At 44.7% G+C, this 27171-nt stretch overlaps 1 protein-coding gene across 1 annotated transcript; it reads left to right on the top strand.

Moving 5' to 3' along the window:
• The first annotated feature begins 799 nt into the window (after positions 1–799).
• On the top strand, positions 800–26510 carry LOC127378770 (aryl hydrocarbon receptor). Its single transcript, XM_051428030.1, has 11 exons — positions 800–1232; positions 2012–2199; positions 7352–7470; positions 11126–11215; positions 12779–12905; positions 13799–13935; positions 16193–16398; positions 16482–16591; positions 18486–18627; positions 18713–20234; positions 22939–26510. Exons 1-11 carry the CDS (start codon positions 1192–1194, stop codon positions 23098–23100), a joined length of 2844 nt encoding a protein of 947 aa, XP_051283990.1. The 5' UTR covers positions 800–1191; the 3' UTR covers positions 23101–26510.
• Positions 26511–27171: the final 661 nt, after the last annotated feature.

Consider the following 27171-nt stretch of genomic DNA (forward strand, 5'->3'; position numbering starts at 1 on the left):
TTTGAGCTTTTCATTTTAAAGTATAAGATTGTGATTTTCTTTCTACTTTTAAAAGTTGTGGTGCGCCTTTAAGTCCAGGTAGAGCAGGAAAGTATAGTTAGTTTCTCTGATGGAGGGCTATTACAAAATAAAAGCTGATGTAGTATTATTGATATACAGTCATTATACAGAAATATAAATAATAATAATGTTGTTTGTTAAATAACAAACAGGCATTGTGAATGGCCCGAGCCCAAGCAGCAAACAAAACAGATACAAATAAAAACAAACAAAATTCTAAAATGTAGGTTAAATTGAAATAATTTAATTTAATTAATAAATTAATCAATATATAATTAATTCAGACAATCTTAAGGCACTTTTCCAGTTTCAGTTACTAATTATACAATTAAAATAACGTTACTTGATCACTCTCCGTTACCTTCTGGATTACCTCATCACCGAATATGTAAATAAAAACAAGAGAGAAAGGGAAAAAAGGAAGTATTGATTGTGAGTGTATCCTATAAGACAACAGAACAATGTAATAATATTAGAAAATAAAGTAGAAACTGAACTGACCTCTGCCCACTGTAAAACTGATTTAAAATCGTCACTGTCTTTTTCCTGTAACTGTAATGTAAACGTAAAAACAACATTAAATAAATATTTATCACATTTGTTTTTTATTTAAAGGCCAAATTTAAAGATTTAATTTATTTTTTTTTTAAAAAGGTCGACCGTTATTTATTTTTTATTTTTTTACCTACGTCACCTTTGACCCGATGCGCGCGCCCGACGTCAAATCAGTGCCCGGGAAGCGCGCGCGCTGTCCTGTACCGGAGCAGCGGAGCAGCGGAGCGACGGTTGGACCTTTAACTCTCTAACGGGTCGTTTTAACGGTCGTCCGCACGATGTGAAGTTTTAACGGAGGTTTGTATCTCCCCGACGGACCCAGCGGAGCGCCATGAACCGGGAGAACCGGGACAACCGGAGCGAGAAACTGCGATAATCCCGCTGTGATTCTCCCACCGACGGGGGCCGTTAGTGCGGCTGTTTGATCCGTTACTGCCCGGAGACATGGACTCTGTTTTATCTGCTTTAATGTCCAATAAAAGTCTGAATTACCGACCGGAGTAAGTGCAGCTGTTAACCGGAGGTTGTGTATGGAGGACCCCCAGCGCCACTGTCCATAAACCCACAACCACAACCATGTATGCGGGACGCAAACGGAGAAAACCGGCGCACAAGGGGTGAGTTATAGTTTATTAACGTTAATTAAAGAGCAATAAAGTTCTTATTGTAGTTGTTAAACGCTCATTCTGCTCACATGAGACCATTTATTCTGTGATATTGTTTCCATTCTCAAAAGCACTTTATCGATGTTTAAAGGTCCAGCCAACAGATAGCTTCTATATATTAACTATTAGATAGTTATTATTAGTTATTATAAGGACAAAGTTCCTCAAAATAATACAATAATGTGAAGTTTCTCATTATAATAACTTACCTGGGGATACCACACTGTCTCATTACAGCAGGGGCGTTTCCAGACGTCTGTGACTGGGGGGGGGTATGGACCCCAGTGTGCAGAAAGATTCAGATACACGGGGTGAAAACATTTATAACACGCAAACGACTGCATGGGAGAGGAGACCCCATTTTCATTCAGATATCTTGAGGTCAGAGGTCAAGGGACCCCTCTGAAAATGGCCATGTCAGTTCTTCCATCGCCAGAACTTAGCCTGACTGTGGGCCGTTATTTAACGGTCAGTACCGGTGGATGCGTTAAAACGGCGTCCGCCACATCCTCTGAGAGGTGAGGAGGGGGGCACTTACGAACTTAGATCTGTTGATATTGGTATGTATGTCAGACAACAGCTTATATCTCCATTTTTAATAAATAAATAACCAAATTTAAATGTTTTTTAGTGTGTGTTGTGGTCAGAAGTCCCGTATTTATAATGAAGTGTGTGCAGACTAACCCTGGATGTGACAGTAAGGCTTATATATCACCTTCCTTATCATGCAGAGTCAAACCGACCCCAGCCGAAGGCGCCAAGTCCAACCCGTCCAAACGCCACCGCGACCGTCTGAACTCGGAGCTGGACCGGCTCGCCAGCCTGCTGCCCTTCCCTGAAGACGTCATCTCCAGCCTGGACAAACTGTCCATCCTGCGGCTCAGCGTCAGCTTCCTCCGCACCAAGAGCTTCTTCTCCGGTAGGAAAACACACGGCGCGGCTGATTGGTGAAACATCAGCCGGAACGTGTACAGATGTTCAGTTAATGGGAGGCAGCTCACTGTGGGTCCGCAGTGGTTTCAAAGAGGTGACAATGATGAGTGTTGAAGCTGAAACAGATAGAAAAGAAAGCCGGTAAACAGCCGCCCGCCCTTTTCCCTCGCCGCCTACCGAATTACTGAAATAGCTTTTCACACCTCACACAGGACCCGCGGACACTGAGGCAGCCAAACGTTCAGAAACAGACAGACAGGGAAACAGACATCCACAATCAGCTGGCAAAGTGAAAACACAAATTCAGGTCTATAAATAACGGCAATATTCAATCTCATTGTTTTCCTCATATTTGAGACTACAAATATAAAATATAAGTGAGGATGGGGGGTTTGGGGGAGGATGGGAGGTTTGGGTGAGGATGGGAGGTTTGGGTGAGGATGGGGGGTTTGGGGGAGGATGGGAGGTTTGGGTGAGGATGGGAGGTTTGGGTGAGGATGGGAGGTTTGGGGGAGGATGGGAGGTTTGGGGGAGGTGGGGGTTTGGGGGAGGATGGGAGGTTTGGGGGAGGATGGGAGGTTTGGGTGAGGATGGGAGGTTTGGGGGAGGATGGGAGGTTTGGTGAGGATGGGAGGTTTGGGTGAGGATGGGGGGTTTGGGGGAGGATGGGGGTTTGGGGGAGGATGGGAGGTTTGGGTGAGGATGGGGGTTTGGGGGAGGATGGGAGGTTTGGGTGAGGATGGGGGTTTGGGTGAGGATGGGGGGTTTGGGGGAGGATGGGAGATTTGGGGGAGGATGGGGGGTTTGGGTGAGGATGGGGGGTTTGGATGCTGCCTGTGATTGAGGCTCTGATTAAGACGTGGTAAAGTGCAGAGGATTGGCTTTGTCGAGGAGTTAGCAGGCTTACAGACGTAGCAGATGGATTTTGGGTTGTGTGTGTGTGTGTGTGTGTGTGTGTGTGTGTGTGTGTGTGTGTGTGTGTGTGTGTGTGTGTGTGATTAGCTCTTAAAGGCAGATTGTAAGTCTGTGCTCAGAAGTCTGAATGTCTGGGATATGTGAACCCTACATTTGCAGTTTGATCTACTGAATGAGGCTCCAGTCAGAATCTACAACAGCTTTGAATCTATGTTTCCTGTATGAGCTGTAAACTCAACACTTCCTGTAGCTGTTTCAAATTAAAAGCCCTCTGGCATTTCACTGCATTGCTTAACTAGGCTTTTATTGTGAAATATTTGCAGGAACATTTTTGTAAATAAAAAATAAAAAACTCCACTCTAGTGATAAAATTCGGTCCGATTATTGGCTTAATATCAAACCGGCATTAAAATGTAACATGATTAATAACCCATCAGACTGAGCCTGCAGAAACAGCCCCACTGCTCTGTCCAACACATCCCCCTCTCACGTCTCAACCTCAATGCGCAGTAGGTCAGCTCCTATCGCTCGGGGCCGCGAGACGACCGCTTGTCCCAAAGCCTCAGACGCACAGTAATGCAGGTCTGAAGAGACTGCTGCTGCTTCACGGCGAGCACCGAGAAGGCGGGAGGACGAGATGAAAGCGTCAGAGAATAAAAACATGGCGGGATAATCCACTCACGGGCCGCTTTACAGACCTTTTGAAGAAGGAAGGGGGGAGATCGGCGCCCACGGTTCAACTTTTGACTCCTGCAATCTCTGAGAAACCTGTTTTTAATTGTCCATTGTATTTAACCTGCAGCTGGTCTTTACAGGAAGTTTAGTCAGATCTCCGTAAGCACGCAGAAGAATCAGGTTAGGTTGAGGTGAGGTTACACAAACACAAAGTCCTCTGCTCTGCATTCATCTACGGCTAACTAGAAGCTAACTAGCTGTCTCATATATCATCTCAAAGACTCTTTTATGGCTGTATTTTATTAAATCGGGACAAAGTGAAGCCAGAAAACATGGCGTATGGATTTCTGTGTGTTGTGTAACTTCTTAATGTGTCAGTGCTTTCAGTGCAGAGACAGAGCCAGGAGACAATTACTGGAAAATATCTTGACGCTGTCTCTCGGGACCTGATTGGATTTCATAAGAACCCTTCCAGTGTTCTTCAGTCTGGACACTCTGATTATAATTGATTATCTAACATCACAGGGCTGTGAAATACTGCGTGCTTGGATTGATTGTACATGAAAACGATCACATGAATCAATAAATAAAGAAGTCAGTGGTGTATTTAATGAGTCCAGGATAAACACTGCTGTACAACATCTGTCTGATGAGAGCAACCAACTGGAATTCATTGCAAATAATAATAAGCAGGTTTAGATCATTTTTTGACAGCCGTTGTTTGAAGCTGGGTTTCATTTTTGGGAGTAAATTCGTAGTTTTTGTCCACAGCTACAGTCTGACCTTTTTGACGTGTAATTTCCAAGGCCTTGAATCCTGGAATTTCTTTCAAGGATCATTTGTTCCCGTGAGGCCTCGTGTTAAAATCAACTTCTAATCAACAAACGTTAACAAACGGTTGCAGTTGATTCTTCAGATTCTATATCTTCCACCTCATGAAGCAGCACATCCAGAGGAAGAGCTGCTTTCTGTGGATGGTCGAGACTTTGTTGTGTGCCGATGCTGCGTTCAAGACCTCTGGTGAAACTGATGAACTCTACGGTTCAGTTGTTGTTTACTCTGCTGTCAGGAACAAACAACAATACGTTTCCTCTGCTGCACCAGACAAACTTCAAATCTAAACTTTATTCATAAAACCAATGAGTGTGTGTTTACATCCTTCCACCAGTGTCATTCCAGTGTGTGTGTGTGTGTGTGTGTGTGTGTGTGTGTGTGTGTGTGTGTGTGTGTGTGTGTGTGTGTGTGTGTGTGTGTGTGTGTGTAATGTTGCAGTGAATGTGGTTATTAAAGCACAGTTTCAGATTGCACAGATAAGCAGAAGGTGATATTTTGTCAAAGGACAACTGAAATTCTTCATTAATATTTAATACAAACAGTTTGTAGTTTGCAGTTAGTCCTCCCTGTTGTTGTTGTTGTTGTTGTTGTTGTTGATGATGATGTTGTGTTGGTGATGCTCTCCTCTTCCCACCAACCCTCCTGCTGCCCTCAGCCTAACCTTTCAAAAATGTATTTTGGTCTCTGGGATGCCGGATTAGACGGGTCAGTGTTTGTGTCATCCTCCCTCCGGACGGGTTTAATTCGAGGCTGCGGCAGGTTGACTCGCTGGTCGTTGTGTTTACTTGTTGGAAAATCTGCCTTAAAAAAAAAGAATCTAGATTTTAACAACAGTTCAAATGTGTTTTTAGATGTTATGAATGAAAGTAAATCTGCTGTCATGTCAAACAAACATTTGCTGGTCCGAGCTTCTTGAATGTGACAGTTGGATTCAGCCATATTTCACAGTGTTGCAGTTGTTGTGCTGGCTCCTCCAAACGTGGACTCCCTCAGGCTGATGTATGGAGCTTCCTGTATGTGTCCGTTTGTTCCTTTGCAGAGTGAGTCAGAGGACTGAGGAGCGTCTGTTGTGATGTTTTTATCGGCTGTTGGTGTCCTCGTTGCCCTCCGCTGTGCCAACAGATGCCCCCTCCCCTCCTCCTCCCGATCGCCTCAGGGTGTTTTTTCTTGCCGGCGGCTCCCGTTCATGACGTCAGGGCACAAAATACCCCCTTCCACCCCTTCCACCCCTTCCAGCTCTTAATTATTGATAGTCGACATGCTTTCTCTCTCTCGGCCTTGTGAGCTTCCACTAAACTGAGCTCGGTCACCAACAGACAAAGGTTTGGGTGCAGATTTATTTATATATGAGGAGACACTGTTTGAGTTGAGGTTGCTGCTTGATAACAACTGCAAGGGACGTACGGCTGCAGAATTAATCCAAATATTAATCGAAATCACAATATAATTGCAACATGTGGGCTGCAGAGGCTCTGGCCTACAAATCTTCTTCTCCAGATGTTAGAAAACACCAACAAATGTCATGGTGATGTTAATCAGAGTCAGAGTCCTGGTTGGAGCCACTGGAAACCATCTGGGAGCCCGGTTCAGTTCAGTGCTCGTTGGCAGTATTCCCCGCTGGGTCCTCCTACGTTAGTAACTCCTGCTGTCCTTCAGGTACAGGCTGCTAATAGGACAGCTAATGAGCTAGTGGCAGCAGCTGGTACAGTTAGCATAGCAACAGCACCAGTAAGAGACTTCCTGTGTTACAAGAGAAAAGGTCCGTGTTGCAACAATCCTCTGATATACAGTTGTACGCTACACAGATAGATAAAAAAGGTAATGAATTTAAAAAGATCGTCAGATGTCTCTCTCTCTTCCGTTCTTGTTAATATCAAAACTTTGAACCTCAGTACGACTTCTGGATCCGTGTCAAGGTTCGTTTCTGTCCCGTGGAATTACCTCCGAGGCCAGTGGACACAAAGACTCCGTCATGATAACAAAGAGGTCCGATAGAGCTTTATTGATCACTGTGAGGAATTTGGGTCGCGATCAGAAGAAGCAGTGTAAGTGGTGAACCTTTGGCCTCTGTATTGTCTGCAGCGCTCGGAGACTTCCTCTTCCATTAACGTCTCCACCGCTGCTTCAGAAAGCCTCTTTTGTTTTCGTCAGACTCAACCCACTCAGACTGAATTTATCCCCAGGGTCAAAGGCACAGAGCTGGCCTCCATGTTTCGGTCGCAGGGGTCAGAGGAAATATTATTATTATGTCTCCCTGCCTCTCGCTCTCTTTCTCACTGTCCCCATTGTTCAGTCACTTTTTTCCATCTGTCTTTGCCTTCCCTACAGGCACTGCTCTTCCTCTCTTCATGCCTTTTTTTAAGGTGTTACTCTCTCCGTCTTGTGTCCTGAAATCCCCTCTCTGTCTCTCTCTGAAGGTGTTACTCCCCCTTCCTTTTCTCCCCCTCTCTCAGTCTGTGAGTCAGTCCTCTTCACATCAGCTTCTTTGGCCAAAGGATTCAACTGCAAAAGGATAAAGTCAAATAATCTTAAAATATTCCCGAATCCAGGTGATAGCAAAGGAACATGTATCCGCCTCCTGACCCAAACACACCAAAACTACTAAAAGTAGTAGATAGTTCTCTGCTGCAACCACCATTTCAACAATACTAAAACTTAAAGGACAGGCGAAAGCAACCTCAACTTATCTCCGCTCTCTGTTTCTCTCTCCGCAGTGGCACTGAAAAAGCTTCAACTGTCCAATGGCAGGAAAAAGAGCAGCGCTCACAGTGATGACAGCAAAACGTCAGGATCTGTGGATGGACACATACCTGAGGGGGAGCTACTGCTGCAGGTTGGTGAGCGACAGGACGCCATGTTGCTGTCAAAGGCTACTGACTTCTACTCTTTTATTTTCATTGTATCACAACTTGTGATTGGAAGGTCACAGTGGATCCGCTCAGTGGATGCAGATAGGACTGTGGTTGTACTGGGCAGCTTCCTCTCATTGAATCTTCCCTGAATACAGTTAAATGTAAAAACCAAAAGGAAATTGCTCTACACAAGCATACGCAAGATGGATTTGGAAGAGTTGAGAGTAGATGAACATGGCTTGACCACACACATGTATTTACACCTCATTAACATCTGGATACAGTTGGCGTTGAGTGGTGAGTTCACTGTCCTTCCTGAATGCGTGTACATGTTTATATCTGGATTTCTATGTGATAAAAGCGCAGTCACAGCCCCCCCGACTCTCAGGGTCTGAGTTAGTTTGCAGAGAGTCTGCACACAACAACAACAACAACAACAACAACAGTTGGCTGCTTTAAGGACAGTTAAATCCTTGCGATGGAGGAGAGGCCGCTCTGCACAGCAGGACAGGAGCAGAAAGGGCTTTCTTAGACTTTAAAAAGAGAAAGACAGAGTTTGACTTGACCAGAGTGGTCAGTTGTTCTTCACATGTCACACTATTATTATTTATTAAATCCTAAAAAAGTTAAAATAAGTGAGTATTGTATGTATGCATGAGGGAGCTTCCTCAAAGAGCAGAGCTTTTCCTTCAGAATCTAACTGGATAACTATTTGCTCTAAACGCTTGATGTAAATGTCTCTGACTGAGTTAGATTCACTACACGGTTAAAACCAGCTAACAAGGGAATTATCAGCTGAATCTGCAGCTTCCCTCGGCTTTACGGAGCTTTACGGAGAGTTTCAGCTCACAGCTTCACTGATGTGGTTCCCTCTCTCCGCTTCCATAGCATTGTTTCCAGAGAAAAAGCTGTAAAAGCCAGCGTACTCTCCCTTCCCAACAGCAGACAGACACAGCTCCAGACTAACTGCTGGAAATACTGCAGCATTCAGCAGCTAAAGAGCCAGAGATTTCCCTAAAAGAGAGTCAGTATGGGATACAGCACACAAATATGACTCCAAATAATTGATTATGTTGCACTGGAACTGCTGGGTGTCCTGCTGCAGGGGCCAGGTCTGTCGGAAAGTCTGACATTTTGTGAAGCTCAACCCCATTGGGTTGTGTGATGCCATTCAAACCGTTGCGATATGACAGGGGCGGAGCTATGAGCGGTGGGTGGAGACCATCAGTTCTTAAACACAGAGACACAGACAGGAGTAAACACTGGTTGCTCTGCCCTCAATCAATGTACCGATGAATGCATCAATCCCGGAGCAGTAAATGGGTCACTGCAGCGGCGGAGGGCAGCAGCATCCTGCTTTCAGCTGCTCTGTTCCATTACACACACCGAGCCATGAATTATACAGAGCCGGTGAACGCATCTATTATTGAAGTGACGGGGGTTTGGATGAAGGGTGTGTGTGTGTGTGTGTGTGTGTGTGTGTGTGTCTGTGTGTGTGTGTGTCTGTGTGTGTGTCTGTGTCTGTGTGACTTGATTACGAGGTCTGCCGGGTCGAGCAGCTTTTTTGAGTCAAATTGCCAACATGCTTCTTCTCCTGTGGTAGATAAGAGAGCGTTTCCTGGCAGTGTTTGCTGTCATTGGGTTGTCATCTGACAGAGACATTACTGCTCACACACACACACACACACACACACACACACACACACACACACCCAAAAAACCCCTCCTGAGATGAGATGTGTTTTCTGCAGACAGATGAAGCTACAGTAAATATTTATACACAGTGCCTGTATGCCACTGCACTCTGCACACTGTATATGTGTTCATGCGTGTACTGTGGTTGTGTGTGTGTGTGTGTGTGTGTGTGTGTGTGTGTGTGTGTGTGTGTGTGTGGGCGGAGTGCTGGGCGTGGTCACACACTGTAGATTCCAGCTTTTAGGCAGTTTTTAAAGCTTAAATCTCTTAAATAATGGATTCTGGAACATTTCCAGGCTTGGTTTTTAATTAATAAATATATATATATATATATATATATATATAAAGACTAAAATAATGCTTCATTGGTTTATTTGTGAAAATTATAATAAAAAAATATTTTAAATCAAAGAATTAAATACAGCTTAGCTCTGAGTAGTCACTTCCTTCCAAACCAGAACCAACGCCCAACATGAAAATCAGCTGTCTGGTTAGTTGATTCGTCCTTTTCCTTCCAAAGATATTCAGTTTACAATAATGTAAAACCAGAGACAAGGAACTTTAAGGAACTTGTATTTTGTGTTGATTGGCAGGCGTTAAGAATAACTATAGAAACAGCTGTTGGTTTGTTTATGTTGGTTGTATAGAGGCATCAGTATGAAATAACTCCCTGAAACTTTGTGTTGGCTAAAAAACATGGCAGCTCCAACGAGCCGTTGAAGGAAACTACTGTAAGTCAGAGCTGTGCAGGATTAGAACAACCTTCAGCAAATGTTAATAGCACACCAGGAAACAAGCAAATGAATGTTTTAATGAACAATATGAGAGGTTTTGTCCATGCTGCGGCTGTGGAGTATAACCCTCTTACCTCCACAGTGTTACTTATTCAAGAGCTAAGAGGAGCTGTCTTGTATTAAGCCTGATGGTAACGGCTGTCTGACTCCAGGGAATGGATTCTGAGAGCTTTCTAAAGGAAATGTAAAGTTTGGACCAACAGCAGCGATATGAATGATAGAAAACCATCTGAGCCCAGATGTGGGAATGAGGAGCGTATTAGTGGGGTGTCTGTTCAGATAAAGACTGTACTACTACGGAGGTCATCATCATCCTCTTCTTCATCAGAGCAGTGTAGGCGAATGCTGGCAGAATGCCGCTGGGACTCTTTGCAGCGTCGGGACTCAGTGTCATCACCTCCTCACTGAGCCCCGAGGCTCGAGGAAGACGAGGAGGGAGTGAAGGAGCAACGATGGAGGTGTTAGTCATCCAGTAGTGACCTCTTTCTCCTCCTCCTCCTCCTCCTCCTCTTCGCCATGACTTCTCTTTGAACTGACGTCCGCTCAGCTCCAGCCTCTTCTCCCCGTCTTCCTCTCTTTCTGCCCTGGGGGAGGAGGCTCGTCCTTGGTTTTTAGTTTTCTCTGTCTTTTATCCTCTCTTATCCTTTCTCCGGTCCCATGCTGACATTATTAAATGATTAAATCCAATCAGCATGTAAAACTAGTGATAGACTGATTAATTGTTCAGCCAGGCATCGGGAATATAATGAATTCTACACATTGACAGTGTATATAATGGATAGAGACTATGGGTCTGTGAAGTGAAGCCAACATGGGATTGTCTTAAACCTGCATTCTATGTAATGACCAGCAGGGGGCGGCTCCACTGGTTGCAATAACACACTGATACCATTCAGTCTTATGGAGAAATGAGATTATCTCTCAGTTGATTAATGAGCTCAGTAAACAGTTTCCTGATGAGTTTCTGGTCTCAGTCTCTAGTTTCAGTCTTCTTCCATACAGCATGATGTTCATTCAGTAACTGATGGTCCCATTTAGAGTAAAACAGACTATAAAGCCGGGTATGCTTTAGGGCGGGGCTACCATGGGACAAACAGCATTATAATCATTATAAACAATAAAGAAACAATGTGTTGTCTCCCTGCAGGCCCTGAACGGCTTCATCCTGGTGGTGACTGCTGAGGGAATCATCTTCTTCTGCTCTCACACCATCCAGGAATACCTCGGCTTCCATCAGGTAAAACCTCCTCCTCCAAGTGGCCTTTCTCAACCCACCAGCACACTCTCTTTCAAAAATACCCCATTACACACATGCTTTTACTAATGTTTGTGTATTATTTTATTGATTATGATTGAATATGTTGTGAATTATAAGGAATTAGCTTTTAGTCACCGTAGTGGGGACTGCTGAGAGGCAGAAAGGTGGAGTTAATGAGCACAGTTGATTCATGTTGAGCTTCCAGAGAGCAGCAAGTGAACGCATCGGGCCCTGAGGACTGAAACAAATGCACATATGTAGCAAGAGGTTTAATTCAGTTGGCTTCACAACAAAGCGCCACTGCCTCCAGTCCATGTTGAACAATGTGAATATCAAATTACACAAAGTCTGTCTGTCTGTCTGTCTGTCTGACACACTCATCTAAACACAGTCACTGTACATCACCATACTGTGCACAATCACACATCTTGCCACACTGTCCCTGCCTGGTCAGGGTGTAAACTGGCTTTCACCCCTCATCCCCCCCCCCCGTCCACCTTAGGCACGTCACCACTCATTTGCCAAACAAACCCAAATCTGCAGTGAAACAGCGTTTGGAAACAACACTACGCAGAGCGGCACCCAAACATAGGGTGTCAGCAGCTGTTGTGACACCCATAAAATAAGACACAACTGAGGAAGAAGCCAGAAAAAAGAGAGAGAAGAGTTAAATTAGACAACCATCATACAAAAAGAATACATATAAGGTCTTAAATCACAAATAAAAGTGTCATACAAAAGCTGTTAGACAGTAAAGCTCTAAAATATATAAAAGGAGAACCATAAAACTCAAGCTTGAGGGCAGCTTTAAGGTATTTCCATGTAAAAGCTGCAGAGTACCTGAAACCAGTTCTGTCAGAATGAGTACATATCGAAGGTTAAATAGTTATTGTTCCTCCGGTTACAACATTTGAATGAGAGAAGAGATGTAAGGGAGCTTTATGATTGGAGGAGGGACAGTCGGAGGGAACGAATCCTCAGGACACTGGGCTCCTTCTCCGAGATGTCAAAACAGTCCCAGGGGTTGTTTGATTGTCTAATTGTCTTGTGCTAAGCTAAAGTAAGCACTGGCACTAGCAACTACTAGCTTAGCACAACCACTGCTTGAGCAAGTCCACATAAATCCCAAACACACTTAACGAGAACAATAGCTCCCGCTCTCATTCTGCGGTTTGAAAAGTATTTCACGTAACACTTCTGCCTGTCAAAATTCCTTTTTTGGTGACCCGAGTTTGACCTCGCCGACACTGGGAAGGTGGTCCCAGTCTGGTCCTCAGCCAGGTCATGCTGGGTCTGGACGACAGATATCAGGGTCACAGCAGGTCTTTGGCTTTGTTTCAGCTATTTGAATCAAATGTTTAGTGACACTTGATTTCTTTTGGCACCACTTCAAGGCAAACGAAATCAAACGCACCCCTCAGGGTAGCTGCTGACAGTAACCGCTTTAACTAAATATCTGCATTAACTTAGGATTGTATTAAAACAGGTTACACTCTGTGTTTAAGAAGACGGATTCAGACTCAAACTATGTTTTCCTTTCAGACCGACGTGATGCACCAGAGTGTGTTTGAGCTGATCCACACTGAAGACCAGCAGGAGTTCAGGAGCAACCTGCACTGGGCCCTCAACCCCCCTGCTGGCCTCGGACCCCCCACGGATCCCTCAACAGGTCTGTCAACTGAAGATACACCCGGTTCATTTCAGCAGTGTGTCCATGCTGTGTGTGATGTGCCGGTGCAAGAAAAAGCTTTTAATAAACAGAACAGCATTTCCGAATGAAAGCATCAACAGAGAGCAGAATGAAGGAGCAGACAACCGGCACACAGACATGCAGGTTCAGGTTCAACAGCAAGGTTCAGGTTCAACAGCAAACATAACAACGGGCGTGGCCTAACACAGAACTCTATAACTCACTGCTGGTTTCACTAGATAACACCATCACAGTTAAGGGTGCTCTGATTGATCGTAATCGGCCAATATTCGGTCTAATTAGTTTCATCTGTATAAACGCAGATCAGAAGAGGAGAGAGTGGAGCAGAAAGTGGCAGGACGGGGCAGCCGGTGTGTGTGAGACAGAAGCTACACTATAAACATATAGGTGACGCTCGGAGCACCCTGAAGGTGTTTCAGATTAAAAGCCTTGCTTCTTTTTGCCCTTCTGAATCTGAACTGAGGTCAGAGAAGAGGCGAGAAGAGGTGACCTTTAACTGAAGCCTCCTGAGATGAGGTCTAAATGTTACAGCACACACACACACACACACACACCACCTTTACTAACACAGTGCGCACACACAAACACAACAGTGGACACACCAGCAACTAAGACAAACTCACACAGTTGCTTTCATCAGCACACACACACACACACACACACACACACACACACAGACTCCTGTCATTTTGCATTAGGTCCCAGTTGACAAGATACACACAAACAACACGTCAAGGTCAAGTTGTCGTCCGATGTACAGTTTGTTTTTAGCAGCTGACGTTTTCCACAATCTCATCATCTCCGTACAAATCATAATAAAATAAAAATAAAATGATCTTTCGTGTCGTCAGATGGAGACTCGGTGTCGACCTCCTCCTGCCCGGTGAGCTACAACCCAGACCAGCTTCCGCCTGAAAACTCCTCCTTCCTCGAGAGAGGCTTTGTCTGCCGCTTCCGCTGTTTGTTGGACAACTCCTCCGGCTTCCTGGTAGGACTCAAATTTCCATTCAGTTTAATGCAGCAGCCCGATCAAAATACACACACACAGTTTATAGGAAGAAAGAGAAACACAACTTAGATTAGCAGGTTTTAACTATAGTGATAGTTACTTATAAACACTTTCCCAAATAAAGTGGTAAATGAATCCATATTTGAGGTTTGTGGTGTTTCCAGGCCTGTTGTTGCTGCTGGCAGTATGGCGTGCCACCTCAGAGTCCCTCAAGGATCAGAAGCTACCATTTACTCCTGTAATCCGCCTTAAGAGAGCCTCGGGGTCGTGGGGAAAAGAGCCTTAATCCTCCCACCACCCACAGGAGACGAGAGCAGAGGGAGAACTTGCTTAGTCAGACCGGCCACTGCTCCACTAAGACCATTAGCTGCAGATGGAGTTCAGTGGCAGAGCAAATCCCTCAAACCTGCTGGGAAAACTGGGGCAGGGTCGCCCATGAGCAAGGCACTTTACACCCATTGTCCTGACATTTAACAGGCTAAACAATTAATCACGGACAGACTGATTGATAATGACAATAATCATTAGTGGCTGCAAAGGGAAGCTGCTGTTAGCTAGATACCAGAACCAGAACCGGGAGACCTGGTAGTGTAAATGTGGGACAGGCTTTGGCTCGTTGGCGAGAGCTCGGTGAAATAAAAGGCTGCAGACTGGCTGCCAATTCCTCGACGTTTGGCTGTGTTAGCAAAGTCGCTGACTTGGTAGTTTTTGATCATAAATTATGAAATCATAACACATGTACAGTTGTTCATATTGACCACAGTTGTATTGCAACCGGGGCGCCAAATCACAACAGTGAGAAGCTTCAGGGCAATCACCTATTATCATATTATTATTGTTTAACAATGCGGTTGAGGGCGGGGACTCACCTCTTCATCAATAAAAGAAGGTTAGGATGATTAGGGTTGTTTTTGTGTTGTTTCTTCTTCAAGCATGTTAGGGATTCATCGTCTTGCTCATGAACACTCCAGCGGTGAAGGGCTTCGAACCTGCGTCTCTCTGTCCTCCCTCCCAGTGCGTTTGCGTGAGCAGTAAGCCAGGTCTCTGCTTCCGTCTACCGGTCGCTATGGCTTTGTTTTTTTAATCCCTCCTGCTATTCAGGGCTAGATTCCTGACATCACGGCTGCAGGCCCTTAAACCCACCAAGGTCAATTAACCACAGCTAACAGAGGAGGAGGTGGGGGTCCCTCACACGAGATGCCACAGGGTGAGAGGAGCAGGCAGGAGAAAGTGTTTTCAGGTTGTTGCAACACTTCCCTGATGGTTGTTGATCCAACAGTTCACTCAGTCTTTGTGAAGAAAGTGTTTTCACTGTCAGACAGACGAGAAGGATGGTGTAATGAAATCAAGTGAAAACAAAACAGGCCAATGTTGAGGCTAAGTGTCTACATGCAATTAGTTGCTAGCTCCAAACAACCCCAGAAAACAAGAAATACAAAGTCTGTATGTGCTCCAGATGTTTGGCCTCTTCTAATGTCTGCCTGTCAGATATTAAGGCTTAAAGACAGCGTTTGTAGCAGGGTTGGTGACTGCAGGGGGATTCTGGGTAGAGCAATTTGTGTCATTCAGTGCAGATTAAAGGAGACGACACCCTGCGTGCTGGTCGGCTCACTTTGATTAGGCACCAATCTTCCTCCTCAAAAAAGTTCAACTGTTGGATAAGAGAAGAAAGGTTTGGCTGGCTGGATATTTAGCTCTATTGCTCATTCCACCTGCCCAGAGACTGCAGGATAGCTAAAGCAGCACATTTACATTAATGTCTGTTGTCAAAATCACAGAGGTCTGGAGGAATTCAAGAACAGGAGTTGGTTAGAAAAAGGAGGTGCTCTCCTGTAAAGGATACTCACAGCCAGTCAAATTACTTCACTGCTTCTTATTGTAAAACGAGCACTCTGAGCCTCATCAGTGATTCTAACATGTAGAAAGCACAGAAACTCCACAACAGGTCCATCAAACATTAAATGCTGTTTTTAAAATCGTGTACAGTGAGTCATGTGACCAGAGGGAGCGTAGCTGGAGGGTTTCCAGTAAGAGACACCAGTGTACCCAGTGTGTTTACAGTGTACTGAAGTGGTATTCCTGTCTACGTTACCCAGCAGGATAAATAAGACTAATGGTGCTCGACAGGGAGAAAAGAAACAGCACTCACCCGTCTGCTGTGGAAGCTCAGAGGGAAAGGAAACATCATCTTATTCGTGATCTGTTGACATGAAATCTGCATGTGCTTTCCTCTCAGGCGCTCAATATCCAGGGTCGACTCAAGTTCCTCCACGGTCAGAGCCAGAAGCAGTGCGACGGCGAGACGAGTACCCCGCCTCAGCTCGCCCTGTTTGCCATCGCCACACCCCTCCAGCCTCCCGCCATCCTGGAAATCAGGACGAGGAACATGATCTTCAGGACCAAACACAAACTGGACTTCACACCCATGGCGTGTGACGCAAAGTACGTCCTGCTTACATAAAGGGTTGTTTATTTGTTTATTTAGTTCAGTTTGTAATTGTTGTGTGTATCTGCTGGATTTACAGGGGTAAAATTGTTCTGGGTTACACCGAGGCAGAGCTGAGAGTTCGAGGTTCGGGTTACCAGTTCATCCACGCTGCCGACATGCTGTACTGCGCCGAGAATCACGTCCGAAGTAAGTGACAGCTGCTCGTAGTCTGCTCGGCTTACACAGGTGACTTCATAGTCAGTGGAGCACGACAGAGACAGGAAGGTTACTGGTGAAAATCACAGGAAGGACTGGGATGAAAATATGGGTAGAGAAGGTAACGCAGACCTCCGCTGACAACCCCCGCCAAGGAGCTGTTGGGCAAGACAGCGAAGCTTCAGCTGCTCTCCACCCACCGAGGATCAGTGTGTTCAGAATGAAAGTGTACTGACCCCGTCTCATGTTGGGCTCAACGTTACATTTGTAACACATGCAACAAACAAGCAAACAAACACTGTGTGTGTGTGTCTGCTATTGACTGAGAAATCTCCGAGCGAGAGTCAAGTGTCCTACTTAGCTTGTGTACCGGATGACCCGGTTAGTTGTAACCATGGCGCCCTCATCGCACTGCTACCAGACACGCTCACACACACAAAGGCGCATACTATATGCAGGTAGTCATGCATATAGAAGCAGAAATACATGCATATGCATTTGGAAACGTACAACAGAGAGATACATACATGTTCATATCGCATTAATGCACACACAGATGGGAAGTCAGGTAGACAAACACAAACTGAATCCACATAATTATAACACATGATGCCATTTTAAAGATATTACTGTTGAACATTAGGATTAGGGATGCAATGTTTGGAATTATTATTATTATTATTAGGACCAGAAGTGTGCAAACATATCACTAACGTCTGAAGTCACCATGGTTACGAAGGAGTAAATGTCCAATTTACTGTTTTTCCTGTCATGTAAGTAACATTACTCAGTATTTTGGCCCAGCTGGAGAATACAGACATTTACTCCTGTAATCCCTCAGATTATGAGTAAAGTAAAACAAAATGAGGCCACAGATACGTACACCAGAAAACTCACTGCTCATTAGCTGTCATTTGTTTTGTAGTTGGACCACAGTTTCAGGGAGAATGAACAATCTGTGAGCTATACAGTTCCTAACTTTCTAACCATGACCCTTCTTCTTCAGGACAAACGGAAGGGTTTGTCCACAGACATAAATATTGCAGTTCCTTCTGAAGGTCAGCAGCTCAGAGCTTTTACTGCTAAAAATATGCAGCACCAACAGAAACTGTGAAACAGATCCCAAAACTCAAATCTGTGCACTGTTTGTTGTTTCTTACTTTTTCATTTGACAATAAAAACTGCAAGTATTTAGAGTTTACTGAGGAGCAGCACCGCAGTGCCTGCATACTATAATATACTATAATATATTATAATATTCTATATTTAAAGTTTCATACTAGGGTTTCTGAAACTGAAAAATCTCACGTAACATTACATAATTATCCTGTCAAGTTGATCAGCATACTTCCCAACCTCCAGACATCAGAGCCTGAATTAGGAGAGCAAACCCAATCAGGGTGTTTCCTCAGGTTACACGTGTTACCATTTTTACATTGTGAATTAAACAGTGTGCTGACTCACTGTGACTCAAACGAACTGCAGGCACTCTCTCTCTTTCTCTCTAAACTCTACCGAACTCTGTCACCCTTATGTGCTCTCACGTACCGACATTTGGCACTAATTGCTTTAATGTGAATCTGTACTCGGTAGACAGGACAGAAACACAACCTGCCCCACAATTACACACAGACAGACACAACACTGAGCTGTGGAGATGACATATTGGGGGAAGAGGGATGTGATGTCTGTGTGTTGGTCTGCTGAAGTGTGTGCACACAGGACTTGTAACATGTGCATGTAGCCGAAGTGAACATCAGCATGTAGCCTCCATCACAGCAGCACGCCCGGCTGAGCAAATGCAGTGTGAGTGCGTGCACACTGCGGGGCGTACGGAGGGTAAACAGCAGTGACACAGAGCCAACAATGTCATATGTGATTCCAGTGATAAAGACGGGCGAGAGCGGCCTCACCGTCTTCAGGCTGCTCACCAAGGACAACCGGTGGAAGTGGGTCCAGGCCAACGCCAGGCTCGTTTACAAGAATGGGAAGCCAGACTATATCATCGCCACCCAGAGGCCCCTGGTGTAAGTGGACGACGTTTCCAGCTTGATTTTTGAGTTTTAGCTGATTTATCTGTTCATTTCTTCTCTGTAACATGTATTTCCACAGGGACGAGGAAGGAGGGGAACACCTGAGGAAGAGATCAATGCACCTGCCCTTCACCTTCGCCACCGGAGAGGCGATGCTCTACCAGACCAGTTATCCACTGCATGGCTTCCCTGATTCCTTCCAGGGCAAAGCCAAAGGTAGCAAGTCCAAGAAGGGCAAACTGGACAAGAGCTCTTCAGATGACCTGGACCCAAAGTCCCTGCTGGGGGCGCTGATGAGCCAGGATGAATCCGTGTATGTCTGCCAGCCGGACACGGAGCCCAAGATGTCGTACCACAGCAGCCTTTATAGCGAGCAGCAAGGTGACAGCAGTTCCGGTGGCTTGTTAAGTGGCGACAGCTGGCACATCGTATCGAACGGGGAGACGGGGACATGCAACAGCAAATCCTCTAGTTATGACCCACTGCTGGCCACTTTGGACTCTCTGTCCCTGGATGGAGAAGAAACGTGCTCTAATAGTGAGCTCTTTAGCGCCCTGGAGAACCTTGGTCTAAATGCTGAAGACCTGGAACTGCTGCTGCTGGATGAGCGGATGATCCAGGTAGAGCTGGACCCCAACCACATCCCAACACTTGGTGACCTCCTCACAAACAACGAAATCCTCTCCTACATCCAGGATTCACTGCAGAGTGGGACCGATGGGGAGGAACAAGGAGACAGTGGTGGATTTGAAGCTTCCACTTGTCCACCAAACCCAGACTCAGCCCAAAGCGTCCCCCAGCAGCCACAGGCGTGCCTCACATCTGCTGTCCCACCAGCACTTCCCAGCAGCAGGCAGCCCATCATCCAGCTGTCGCAACAGATGCAGCAACACATCAGCGCAGGCGAGCTGGTGAAAGCTCAACCGGGGCAGATCCAGCCTGTCTCCCAGCCTGGAACAGTCGACACCAAGATTTCAACTGGGATTCCCAACGGTCACTGGGTGCTAACCACAGAGAACCACTGTCACCCCAACAACCACGCCCATCATGATCCCCCACATACTGTACTCAAAGCCCCGCAGATGAACGGCGAACCTCTGAACTCACTTCTGGAATCGAGTCACCAGTGGCAGCTTCAGCAGGACCAGCACTCGGTCCACCTCCGGTCCCACCAGCAGGGAAGCAGCCAGAGCGCTTTGCCGCCTGGCTTCCAGAATCAGCTCGGACTGACAGCTAACGGATCTTACATCTCAAACGGACACACAGCCTTTCCACCGAACGTGGAGGTCGGCCACACGGGTTACAGCATCTCCAGCAGGGCACATCCAGGTGGCGCCGTGCTGAACGGCGTGAGCACACCAGGCGTTTGTCACTACCAGAACTTGGTGTCCACCGCGCGGCCCTACCAGCTGCAGGGTGACCAGAAACACCAGCAGCAGCAGATGTTGCAGCAGACTCAGGTTTTGCCCCAGTGTCCCACCCAGAGCTCTGCACTGGAGTTAGAGCATTTATTGGGTCTGTCCCAGCCACAGCACAGCATGCAGTCATCAGAGACCTACAGCGTGTTCAACGCAGCCACACAGGGCTCCACTCACAGCAAGGTAAGATGCCAACTGGGGTTACAGGATGCAAATAGGGATTTATTGTTAACTTAAATTATTTAAAAAAATTTAGTTTTTTTTAAAGTAAAAAATTGGATAAAACCTCCTTACTGAATATTTATTACGAATTAAAAAATTTGACTTATCTGCTTCATCAGGTCTGTTTGGGTTTGATCAGATCTGCCCTGAGAAGTCATCAGAGTGAGAAGATGGTTGACTAAAATATGCTTTACCTTCTTCAACATGTTGCCATCTTCCGTCTGTCGTCACAACATGTAATTATTGAATCTTCAGTCAGAGAGTTAAATTCAGGGCAGCGGTGATGTGTGTAGGCTTTCCTGCCCTGCAGCAACTTTAATTAAACACAGACGTTGGAGGGTAATGTCCTATTTAAAAGACATCCTCACATAATGCTAGTGCCATGAAAACAGGGCTTATGCTGCAAGGGTAGAAATACTTCCCCCTCCCATAACAGTCAGCCTGAAAATGAACCTCACTAAGACCTTCTGTCCTGTGTCGGCTCTATTCTGTCTCTCTCTTTTCCTTCTTCCCATCTCAAAATGACGAAAGCTGCCAGCTCTCCTCAAAACTGTTTGGTCTGTGAACCCGAGTCTTGATTCCAGCCCACTGACGAGGCCTGAAGTCTTTGTTGCCCTCAAATATCAGTGAACATCAACAAACCGAGGGCTGCAGAATCTACAATCCCAACCCTTCAACGCCGCGCTGTTCTCTTTCACTGTCATGGAAATGGATTTTTTTCCGAGTCAGCACACAGAGGCCTCGGGCCGGCGTGGAGCTCAGTGTAAACTGTGATGATGCGACCAGACATGCCATGTAAATAAGACAAGGGGGAGATTGGTCAGAGCGCCACAGTCTGACAATAGAGTGCACTGGAATCTATCGCAGTAGAGTAAGACAACAACACTGCGTCTGTAGATAACATTAGGCAATGCCTCATTTGCATATTTAAGCATAAAAGCACAAAAAGTAATTGTCATAATGTAAGTTATCAGCTGGGAAAGTTTCATGGCAATATCTATTCTAATCTTAATTAATCTAATCTCAACACATCATATACTTTTCTTTTTTAAATATCTGCTTTTGGTCAGACAAAACAATTAGTACATCCTTTAGGAAGTTGTGATGGGCCCTTTTACAGATTTGTGAGAATATAATCTATAATATATCAGTAATTAGAGTAATCATTAGCTGCTGCCCTAATAAAATGAATGTCTGCTATATAAGCCATTGATGCACTGTTGGAACTCAGTATTAACTCCCAGTAACATTATGTGGGTTGGTTAATGAGACTGTAATGTTCAGGGGAAGCAGGAATTCATCTTTAAAGTCCAACACAAACGTTTTCCAGTAATGACAGAGCAGCAGCGAGGGCTGGGGAATGTCATCCTGAAAACACTCATCAGAGTACAAAGAGGCACGTAGCTGGAGGTCGAGAGAAATTCCCATCGTAAAACATAACGAGGTAATGAGACCTCAACGCTGCCAGATCTGAGCACCTCTGGGTTTCTGCTGCGTTGTTAACTTAGCTGTGAATATACAAACTCTAACAAGCAGGATACAAACATAATAAAGCTTAAGTTATGTGAAAATGTCTGCTGTAGTTTAAACCAACAGAACATCATCCATGTTACATATTTACGACTTATTATTAAGAGGATGATTTGTCTCATAGTAATGAGTAATGGCTCTCTATATATTATATTTTATATATATTAGATATATTCTCCTGTGTTATAGTTATGAGCCATCTGTCTCTTCAAGCATGAAGAGCATCGCTTGTGTTTAGAGTGAAAAACAAACTCATATTTCATTATATCTCCTTTGTTATTGTACGAGAGAATAAAAGGCAAAGAGGCAGTAGTGAGAAAGAGTACAATAATGAATAGAAGAAGGTCGGGATGGGACACGGTCGGCCCCGGAGATGGCCCGACCCCGGCAGGCATCCATTCATCCCCGCCTCATTCAGCCTCCTCTGTTATTCTTCAGGGTCACTGACTGTTGCTGAAAGAAAAATACTGGCAGGCTGGCCAGTCAAGCATGAGCGCTGCTGACCTACAATTTGACTGTCATCATTACCTAATGCTGTGAGCGCAGGACGGGGGGGGGATGCCTCAGAGTCTATACTCAGCACAGATAGAAGCACTGTTGGAGTTAAAGTCCATATGTGAGAGACATATACTGTCCTCTGTATGAAGGTGAATTAGGGAAGGACTGTGGATCAATAATAGAAATACATAAAGACACAGCTAATTACTCATAAACACTTATTATATATAATTATTATTATGTATTAGCATGCTATGCTGATCCTAAATGCTCATCATCAGTTTCACTATGATTTAACTGGTTATTCTAGTGGATGCTCTGTCTGTGTCTCTGTGTCTCCATATCTGCTCACTGAACACCGGCTGCTCAGAGCTTCCTGCCTCACCCCACCTGCTCCCCCAATTATGGCGCCATAGCTACTGTACATACACATACACAGAGGAGTCTGTAAAGGCTCACGTCGCCTGCAAGGTCTTTTTCAGGGCAACATTTTCATTAACGGCAGTTTCATTACAGTTTTTTTGACCTCTTTGTATTTTTAAGTGATTTCTAAATCAAACATCTAACCATAAGAAATTGTGATAAAAATACAACCATACCAGTATTTTCCTTAAAATGTGACCACTTGGTTTTTCAGTTGGAGAACGGACGCCTCCTCAGCGCCACCAACGCGGCGGCGTACATCAGAACGTGTCTGATGCCCAACGGAAATGGAGTGGCGACAGGCGAAATCCCCGTCTCCTGCCCAGACGAACTCCCCGTCCTGCAGGACCCCCAGAAATCTGGATTCTTCCTCTGAAAGGATGATAGCAGAGTATAAGAGGAGGCTGGAAGAGAGAAGGTACAGAAGGAACAGAAGAAAGAAAGAAACTATTCGATACGCCCACATTATTTTTAAACTCTCTTTTCCAGAAAGGACTTCAGGTTCTCTTTGTTTCGACATCACACCAACGAGAGGAAGAAGTTCCTTCATCTGGAACACTGCGTATTATAATATTGCTCGTTGTGCACTCACTGAAATGTTCATTTTTCTGTTTGGATCAATTTACGGGCGTTTCCGCTCCCGAGTCCAAATTCCTCACTATCTGATCTGTATATACACGGTTAAAGTCCTGAAGACGCTGAGCAGCGCCGGTTGCTTTGGTGCGGTCCAAAGGATCTGTTTATGTGTGTAGTCCAGTGCTGACACTGAAATAACTTAAATTCCAGCTCAGACAATCAGTATGTTCATGTTTTAAAGGTCGTAGCGCCGTGTAATAGGACAGAGTCAGCACTGGACTATTCAGTGGATCCTTCTCATTACTCAGCGTTTCTAAAGCAGACTGTACGTTTCCTGCTCTGCAAGTAGCTGTTGGTTATAAGCTTGTTTACGTCTGAAACAATATTCAGTGTATTTAAATGTCAGATTATCGTCAGTGAACCAACCAATGGCTGCCAGGAAAGTATGGAACTACCTTTAAAGACTCTGTATGCTTTAGAAACTGGTCAGCAGTTATGAGAAGATAAATGTGTTGCAGTTAATGAAGAGTTTTAACTTTCTAGCAAGATAAATGTTTGGTGGATTCAAGGACGAGCTGCTTTCATTGGTGAACTCACCACTCCACACGTCTGCTAGCAGTCTGCTTGTTGTTGTTCCTAACGCGGGAATGTCGATGCTTTGTGTTTGTGTGTGAAGAACCGAGGGAACGTTGATACAAACAGCCGTGAGATTTGGACTGAACGCACCAACAGATTCTTTAAACGTCAGTGTTTGTTTGTCGGCTGTGTGTAGAAGACCTGTCGGGGTTTAGTAGATGTCGTTGGTGCTTTATACGTCAACTAAACAGCATTTCATTCTTATAGTTAATATTGTTGAGATGAGATTCAAACGGATGGTAAAAGGTTCAAATCAGAAGGAAAGAGTTATTATTTGTTGCCGCTGCCGCAGAGAAGGAAGCGTCGTTGGTCCTCATGCTGCATTTTAGCCTCTTTGAGGTTTACAATGATGATGTGCACTTAACATGTATGACAGACATAATCAGAAAGGGTCTGATGTGTCTGTCAGTGGCACTGAAATCAAACATAAAAAAGCATTTTTGTTTCCTGACCGGAGACAGTGTGAAAATGTCCCATTAATGCCTTGTCTCGGCGGCCTCGGCCAGTCGGACTCCCTCTTACTTTATCCTGCAGTCGTGCCGTGTGGGGGAACACTGAGTGCACTTACATTCACACAGTTACCCATTAAGGACCTAATTGTAAATAATAGATTACAACTGAAGGCCGAAGAGGAAGCGCATGTAAGTATTTCTCAAGTTTTGTTTCCCTGTGATCACAAAGAAGTGATGTGTGGAAACCTGTCTAAGGTAAAGCCACAGTGGGAACTTCCCAGTTGCTCCGTGATCAGTCGTTTTATTTACAGACTCAAACCAAACCATGCTAGCTCGGCACAAGCTGTGAGTCCCAACAGTTCGTCCTTCCAGGAGACATTCAGCTTCCATTAAATCATAGTTTACCGCCTTCTATCGTAGCATCAGAATAGACACTGTGACAGACGATGCTGTACACGCTGCTCCACTATTTACAGTCTGTGTCTACTCCCCAGACTTCCTCCTGATCTCCACTAAAAACAATCCCAACCTGCTGATGGTGCGTTCATGTCATCTCAGATTAACCGTAAAGAACAGATGCAGCTTCTTACTGGAAATGATTGTGTAATTAACTTAATTAATAATGATCTTATAGAATATGAACCATTGCTGTAGATTAAACATACATCAGATATTAATAGTCAAACACTGACAGGGAACATTTTACTTTATTATTTATTTAGCTTCCATGTTGGGTGTCATTAGTTTCATAAAAATCTATATTATCAGTTTATTTACTTTTATAAAAAGTTGTGCTGTCACTGTTTTTGTCTGATTTTAACCTCTTTACTATATAAACAAGCTCAGTTCTGATATGACATGAACGCAGTGTTACTCACATTTAAAAGACAGAGAGGACGCCGGAGGGTGGACGACAGATTGGACAGAAGTTAGCATTTAGCACCGACTCAAAAACCAAATGAGAAACATGTGAACACACGTGTGTCTGCAGTTGCTCCGTCGTTGAATGTCTTGTGTAAACAGTAAAGGCGTTTGAAACACGAAGCTTTTATTTCACTACAAAAAGGTGCTTAAAAGTGATGAGTCAGCATTGGTAGCGTTAGCTGATGACAAACGTCACGACGACGAAATGCATTTACATTGTTTTGTTTTTGCTATTTTTTTTGTAAACTGACTTTTCTTATAAAACAGATTATTTAAACCAGTTATGAGATCAAATGCTGTATGAAAGATAACAATTATATAAATCATTTTCCAAGGCGCTTTAAAAAAAAAAGGTTGTATGTGTATATAACTGTGTTTTTTAATGGTTTTGTTGCAAGCACTACTTTAAATCACTCTTCTTACAAACTCTTTCTCCTGCACTGAAAGTAGTCTTGTAGAAAAAAAGCATTTTATGACTCCATGTTGTATGAATATTGTGTGTTTTCTCTCTATGTCATGTTTGAAGACGCCTGTTTACACCTGGCATTAGGATCAGATCTCTAAACGCTGTTACCCTACCGCTGAGCGTCTGTCACTGAGCGGCTCTCATCCTTCAGAGGCAGAACATTCAGTTCACAAACAAACAGCCGGCGATATTCGTCCAATCGCCCAACCTTAGTGTGCATCTGTGGTCAGACCACCCCAGGAAGTGGTTTGAGGGATCGGCTCTCAGTGCGTCTCGGTGGTCGTTCACACTGTATTTAGACACATTTTAATACCCGGTGTAAACAGGCTCGTAAGCTCAAAACAAAATGGTGCCATAAGGGTAAGTCAGGCCACTCCCTCGTTCAGTAAATAAAGAGATATAACACTTTACATCAACATCTAAAATCTTTTCCTGACCTTTTAGTATCTTAAAATCCACTTTGTCCACCAGAAAACATTTAAAAGTGATTGTTAATCGTTTCATATTTTTCAAACTCAACGTTGGAACCAAACTCTCCGTAAGCTGTTTCGTCGTGGTTCTTTTATTTCTTTTCTTTTTTTAATGCCACAGACTTTATTTTGCTACTTTTATCACTGAAGGTTGTAGTTGTATGTAAACAAATGTTTTTAAAAAATGCAGTTTGTCTTTGAGCCGTGTGTTGAAATGTGCTCTTGGATCCTGGAAATAAAGGATTTGTGCAATCACACTGAATCGCCTCCTCTTTTCTTCCTGACTGCTGTCATTGTGCTGAAGTCTCCTGTCTTTTCAGAGCCTGACACTCCCTCACCTGCCCACCAGGGGTTCCTGTAGTTCCCCACCACAGCCATCACCTGACCTGCTCACCAGTCCTCCCCGCTGTTGCCCGTTCATTCCCCTATCGACCCTTCAGCCAGTGTGCAGAGTAGCCAGCTTTTGCCTCCTGCTGAGTCAGCGTGTGGGTTTGAACTCTGAGTCAGGAAGAAGTGAGTGAGTAAGAAATAGCTACGGTAAGAAAAGATTAAAAACATGTTAAGATGAGTCGTTAGAATAATGGCTGACACACACTGCGGGTTTATGAAGACATACACACCAGAAGCTTTACAGTCTTTCACCCTCCATCCAGATAATGTGTGGAATCTGACTGTAGTCATCTCCAGGTCTCCAGGTCTCCAGGACTGTAGTCATTTCCAGGTCTCCAGGACTGTAGTCATCTCCAGGTCTCCAGGTCTCCAGGACTGTAGTCATCCTCTCAGGTCTCCAGGACTGTAGTCATCTCCAGGTCTCCAGGGCTCCAGGACTGTAGTCGTCTCCAGGTCTCCAGGTCTCCAGGTCTCCAGGACTGTAGTCATCTCCAGGTCTCCAGGTCTCCAGGACTGTAGTCATCTCCAGGTCT

The sequence above is a fragment of the Dicentrarchus labrax genome, unplaced genomic scaffold, assembly GCF_905237075.1.
Source record: "Dicentrarchus labrax unplaced genomic scaffold, dlabrax2021, whole genome shotgun sequence".
Classification (NCBI taxonomy): Eukaryota; Metazoa; Chordata; class Actinopteri; family Moronidae; genus Dicentrarchus; species Dicentrarchus labrax.